Source organism: Sphaerodactylus townsendi, linkage group LG14, assembly GCF_021028975.2.
Source record: "Sphaerodactylus townsendi isolate TG3544 linkage group LG14, MPM_Stown_v2.3, whole genome shotgun sequence".
NCBI lineage: Eukaryota > Metazoa > Chordata > Lepidosauria > Squamata > Sphaerodactylidae > Sphaerodactylus > Sphaerodactylus townsendi.
The window spans coordinates 48,173,509-48,179,508 of NC_059438.1; the positions used below are offsets into that span (position 1 = coordinate 48,173,509).

General features: G+C 49.1%; 1 protein-coding gene across 1 annotated transcript in view; it reads left to right on the plus strand.

Annotated features, from left to right (window-relative positions):
- LOC125443358 (little elongation complex subunit 1-like) overlaps positions 1-5,602 on the plus strand; it is an 83,202-nt gene extending 77,600 nt beyond the window's left edge. The window contains exons 8-10 of the mRNA XM_048515381.1: positions 896-978; positions 5,257-5,296; positions 5,385-5,602. Of these exons, the coding sequence (XP_048371338.1) occupies positions 896-978; positions 5,257-5,296; positions 5,385-5,602 (341 nt within the window). The remainder of the gene's footprint in view (positions 1-895; positions 979-5,256; positions 5,297-5,384) is intronic.
- Positions 5,603-6,000: the final 398 nt, after the last annotated feature.

Genomic DNA, 6,000 nt, shown 5'->3' on the forward strand with positions numbered 1-6,000 from the left:
TCTCTATAGCACAGCGGTAAAAGGACACCAGGAGTTTTCCATCCAGTTGTTGTTTCCTTAACAGTCTCAGATAGTACAGTCTTTGCTGGGCCTTCTTAACTACCGCGGCAGTCTGTATGCCCCAGGTCAGGTCCTCTTTAATCATGACGCCCAGAAATTTAAATTGACAAATGACTTCGACACCCCTGTTGTAAATGAACGAGAGACAGTATTGTGTAGTGGTTAGAGCGTTGAACTATGATTAGGACAACTTGGGTTCAAATTCCCACTCTTCCAAGGAAGCCTGCTGGGGGACCTTGGACCTGTGTCACACTCAGCCTAACCTCCCTCACTAGGTTGTTGAGCATAACCTACCTTGCTGGGTTGTTGTGTGAAAAATAGAAAAGAGGAAAAGGATGTAAGCTGCAGTGGGTCCCTACTAGGGAGAAAGTCAGGGTCGAAATTAAATAAATCATGCATGTTAGTTTGTTAAATGTATCAAATAAGTTTTGGTGATATAGGAAAATAAGTATTGCATATATTTTTGTACAAAAAAAAACAGGGGGAAATGGGTCCCCCCCCCCATGGGTTCAAAATGGGTGGATGTTTTATATCTCTGCTTGGAAAACCTTTGAGCTTGCAAGCTGTGGAACTGGGGCGTGTGCTGTTAGCGGTTGTGTGTCCTTCTGGAAGATGTATCCAGTGTGATGAAATCCTAATGAAATACATGTCAGTGCAGAGCAGAGCACTTGAAATCCTGAATACTCTGCCGGAGTTTGGCACACCAGGAGAGGATGGTGTTGCTGAACCAAATGCCTGCTTTGCCCTCACGATAGACTTGCTGTGATTTTGCAGTTTAGCGTAGGGGTGATTTTTTAAAATGCTTTTTCCATTCTTTTTCCTCCCTTAAACGAAGAAGCGACAGAAAAACACAACCAGGACTTCAGACAATTAAAAGCGGAGAAGAAAGTACTCGAAAAGGAACTGAAGAAAGCACAGGTAGAATGTTTTGCTCCTTTCCACCTCAGTAGGATTAAAACAGGGGTTGTTGGAGTATCTTGATTCTGTATGCTGTAGCTGTCAGTATTACTCACTGTGTGGCACTCAGCCACAGTTCAATGATTTTTTTTTTGCTTTGCAAGATACAACTTCTTTCTTTGTAAATCCAATTCAGCTGAAAATTGTCTGCCATTTACTTCTCCAACTTTTCTGTAGATTGCTGTTGCAGGAAAGATGTGGGGTGTGCAAGCTTGCTCTTCAAGCTTCATCCCATGTTTTTCATAGAATCATAGGCCCTTTCCGCACTGCGGAAAGGGCGCCCCTGCACCGGCAGGAATTCTGCCGGTGGAGGGGTGGGGGCCGTTTGCACAGGAGCGTGTGAGCGGCCCCCGCAGAGGCCGGCGCGAGAGAGGCGGCTCCACACGGAGCCGCCTCTTCCTCGTCCCTCTCCCACTCACCTCATCACCTTCGTCGCCCTGCTGGACTCCTAAGACCCTCCCACGCTGCCCTCCAACCTCCAGAAGGCGACGAGGTGAGTGGGAGAAGGATGGGGAAAACAGCGTGTTCCCGGTGGTGCCGTTCGCACCGCGCCGGCGGGAACGCAGTGTTTTCCAAAAACCTCCCTCCAGGAGGGGGGTTTTTGGAGGCGGCCTGACGCCGCCCTGGTGGTGGTGGAGGGGAGCCAGGCCGGCGCTGCTGCGTTTTAGCAGCGCCGCCTGTGCGAACGGCTCCCTGGGGACGGCGTTTTTGCTGTCCCCAGGGCGCCGTATATGGCCCATGCAGAAAGGGCCATAGAGTTGGAAGAGACCACAAGGGCCATCAAGTCCAACCCCCTGCAATGCAGGAACACACAATCAAAGCACCCCTGACAGATGGCCATCCAGCCTCTGTTTAAAAATCTCCAAAGAAGGAGACTCCACCACATTCCAAGGTAGTGCATTCCACTGTCAAACAGCCCTGACGGTCAGGAAGGGGAATCTCTTTTCCTGCACCTTGAAACCATTACTCCTAGTCCTAGTCTCTGGAGCAGCAGAAAACAAGCTTGTTCCCTCTTCAACATGACAACCCTTCAAATTTTTGAACATGGCTAGCATGTTGCCCCATCTCTTTGCCAAACTGAACATACCCGGCTCCCTAAGTCTCTACTCATAGGGCGTGGATTCCAGACCTTTTACCATTTTGGTCACCCGCAGTGGCGTAGGAGGTTAAGAGCTCGTGTATCTAATCTGGAGGAACCGGGTTTGATTCCCAGCTCTGCCACCTGAGCTGTGGAGGCTTATCTGGGGAATTCAGATTAGCCTGTACACTCCCACACACGCCAGCTGGGTGACCTTGGGCTAGTCACAGCTTCTCGGAGCTCTCTCAGCCCCACCTACCTCACAGGGTGTTTGTTGTGAGGGGGGAAGGGTAAGGAGATTGTCAGCCCCTTTGAGTCTCCTTCAGGAGAGAAAGGGGGGATATAAATCCAAATTCTTCTTCTCTGGACCCATTTCATCTTGTCAATATCCTTCTTGAATTGTGGTACCCAGAACTGAACACAGCATTCCATTTGAGGTCTAAATATAATATAAATATAAGGTACTACACTTAGGCCCCTTCCGCACACGCAAAATAATGCGTTTTCAAACCACTTTCACAGCTGTTTGCAAGTGGATTTTCCCATTCCGCACAGCTTCAAAGAGCATTGAAAGCAGTTTGAAAGTGAATTATTCTGCATGTGTGGATTGAGCCTTAGACAGAAAAAATGAAATGCACAAATATAGGATGGGTGACACCTGCCTTGACAACAGTATATGTGAAAGGTATCTAGGAGTCTTAGCAGACCACAAGCTGAACACGAATCAGCAGTGTGATGCAGCAGTCAAGAAAGCCAATGCAGTTCTGGGATGAATCAATAGGAGTATAGTGTCTAGATCAAAGAACGTAACAGTACCTCTCTATTCTGCATTGATTTCTGTTGAAGTTCATTTTGTTAGCTTTGGCCCATCTCTCTAACCTGTCCAGGTCATTTTGAACCCTGACTCTGTTTGCTACTCCTCCTAATTTGGTGTAATCTGCAAATTTGATTAGCTATTTCATCATCCAAGTCATTGATAAAAATATTGACTAGCACTGGGCCCAGGACAGAACCCTGTGGCACCCCACTAGTCACTTCTCTTCAGGATGAAGATGAGCCATCGATGATCACTCTTTGGGTTCGGTCAGTCAACCAATTGCAAATCCATCTAGTAATAGCATTGTCTAGTCCACATTTTACTAGCTTACTTGCAAGAATGTCATGGGGCACCTTATCAAAGGCTTTACTAAAATCTAGATATACTACATCAACAGCATTCCCTTCATCTACCAAGCAAGTCACTCGGTCAAAAAAAGAGATAAGATTGGTCTGGCTTGATTTGGTTTTGAGAAACCGTGTTGACTTTTAGTGATCACACTGCTCCCTTCTAAGTGCTTACACACTGTCTTGTCTAATGATCTGCTCCAGAATCTTCCCTGGTATTGATGTCAGGCTGACTGAATGATAATTATTAGGGTCCCCCTTTTTCCCCTTTTTGAAGATGGGGATAACATTCACCCTCCTCCAGTCCCCTGGGATGTCTCCTGTTGTCCAAGAGTTCTCAAAGATTATAGCAAGTGGTTCTGAGATTACTTCTGCCAGTTCTTTTAATACTCTGGGATGTAGCTCATCAGGACCTGGAGATTTGAATTCATTTAAGATACCCAGATATTCCTGTACCACCTCTTTATTTATTCTGTGCTGAATTTCCCCTACTGTATCTTCTGTTACATTTTCCCCTGGATGAGCACTGTTTTCTTTTTGACAAAAGACCGAGGCGAAGGAGGAGTTAAGTAGTTCTGCCTTTTCTCCATCCCCTGTTAGCATTTTGCCATCTTCTCCATTCAGTGACTCTATCCCATCTTTTTTCTTCCTTTTTCTATGGGCATATCCAAAAAAGCCTCTTTTTTGGGTTGTTTTCAACCTCTCCGGCAAGCCTGAGCTCATTGTGAGCTTTAGCTTTTCTGACTTTCTCCCTACACTCCCTTGCTATTTGTTTGAATTCCTCTTTGGTGATTTCTTGTACACGTTTTGTGCTAGGAAGTGTCTCGATGTGGGGCTCTAACTGCAGAGTGTTTTGGCTGCCTACTGGTGGTCAGCTGGGCCTGTTGGCTTGCAGGCCAGGAGTGTGAAGGATGCAGGTACAACCTGTAGGTCGATGCCTTGACTAATGTTTGGAGGTCGTCTTGATTTTGAACAGCGCCAATTTTATGCCAGGACTTCAGATTCAGAGGCCGCTTCAAGACGGTTATTTATGGGGCTTGGGTCGGCGTACATGACGCATGACTCAATCTCCCTGGGACCGCTTCGCACCAACAGTCCCAGGAAATTACCGGGATGACGGCGTCAAGCACTGCACTGGAGCCGGGCAAAGCCGGTTCTCTGATTGCTTCCGGCGCGTTGCCCACGCTGCTGAGACACGCTCCAGCGACCGCTCCAGAGTCGCAGGGCAGGGGGGGGCGTGTCCCCAGGCCTTGGCAACGCGCCAGACGGCCGCAGAGAAGGTGAGTCAATGGGGAAAGGGGGGAGGGATGGCACCTTCCAGCTGCTGCCGTTTTCCGAAAACCTCACTGGGGAAGCGAGGGGGGAAAACGGCGACCTTGTGCCGCTCGGGGGGAGCGAGGGTGGCACGGCTGCGCAGCAGCTGCGCCCCCCGTGCGAACGGCTCCCTGGGGACGGTGTTTTTGCAGTCCCCAGGGCGCTGTTCATGGCCCGTGCGGAAAGGGCCAGAATTTCCGCAATAGGACAACTCAGGAAGGGGGGATGTTATGATATCAAACCGGAGAATATGAGGTGCAAGGCAAGAATCACAGTGTGTAGAGAGCTAAATTCCAGGAGTACCTTAGAGTCCTAATAATAATAAGCTTGCAAGAGTCAAAACTCCATGTATCTGATGAAGAGAGCCTTGATTCTTGGAAGCTTGAACCCACCCCCCACCCCCACCCCAAAAATTGATGGTCTCGAAGGGGTTTCCGGACTTGAATCTCACTCTTTTGCTGCAGACGAACGTGGCTGCCCTCCTAAGTGGTCTGTGGAGAAGCAAATGTAAAAAGGACGGAGTTGGCAGCTAGTGCAGTTGTCCATATTTGTTAATGGCAGGGAGTGTCAATTGACTGCTGAAACAAAGCATTTGAAAGGTCGTCCATGTCCTTTTCTGTGGCTGTCTGTAAGTAATGGCTGTTTCTCCCCCCCCCCCCCCCCCGCCCATTTAATTCCAACAGGGAAAAACTGAAGGTTTTCCTAAAGAGAAACAGAAGAAAGGTAGGCACCCGCTTGATTGATTAACTGGTTGATGGGCTTCCCAGCATTAAGGTTTGATGTGACTCTCTCTACCTGATTGTTCCCCCAGTGGTGAGGCACGTGGAAACCCAGAGTGAGAGAGGGTGGCCTGTTGCAACCCTGGACAAAGGTGAGTATGCATCAGTCTCTCTCCCCTCTTGCAGAGTTGCACCCAAAACAGTTGTTTTTTGCTTGGCCGTCTTTACAGGCAACACATCCTGCCTTTCCCCCCACCTCTGGAAAACGGAGCTTCTGCTGGCCCAGGAGCCTCTCGGTGGCCAGCACTGAACAGAGAAGAAGAAGAATTTGGATTTATATCCCCCCTTTCTCTCCTGCAGGAGACTCAAAGGGGCTGACAATCTCCTTGCCCTTCTCCCCTCACAACAAACACCCTGTGAGGTGGGTGGGGCTGAGAGAGCTCCGAGAAGCTGTGACTAGCCCAAGGTCACCCAGCTGGCGTGTGTGGGAGTGCACAGGCTAACCTGAATTCCCCAGATAAGCCTCCACAGCTCAGGCGGCAGAGCGGAGAATCAAACGCGGTTCCTCCAGATTAGATACACGAGCTCTTAACCTCCTACGCCACTGCGCACTGGCGTAATGCCCATTGAGCAAGGTGGGCAGCTGCCCAGGGCATCACCTTGTGGGGGGCATCAAAATGCTGGGTTCGTTTTTGGGTATTTTAGTGG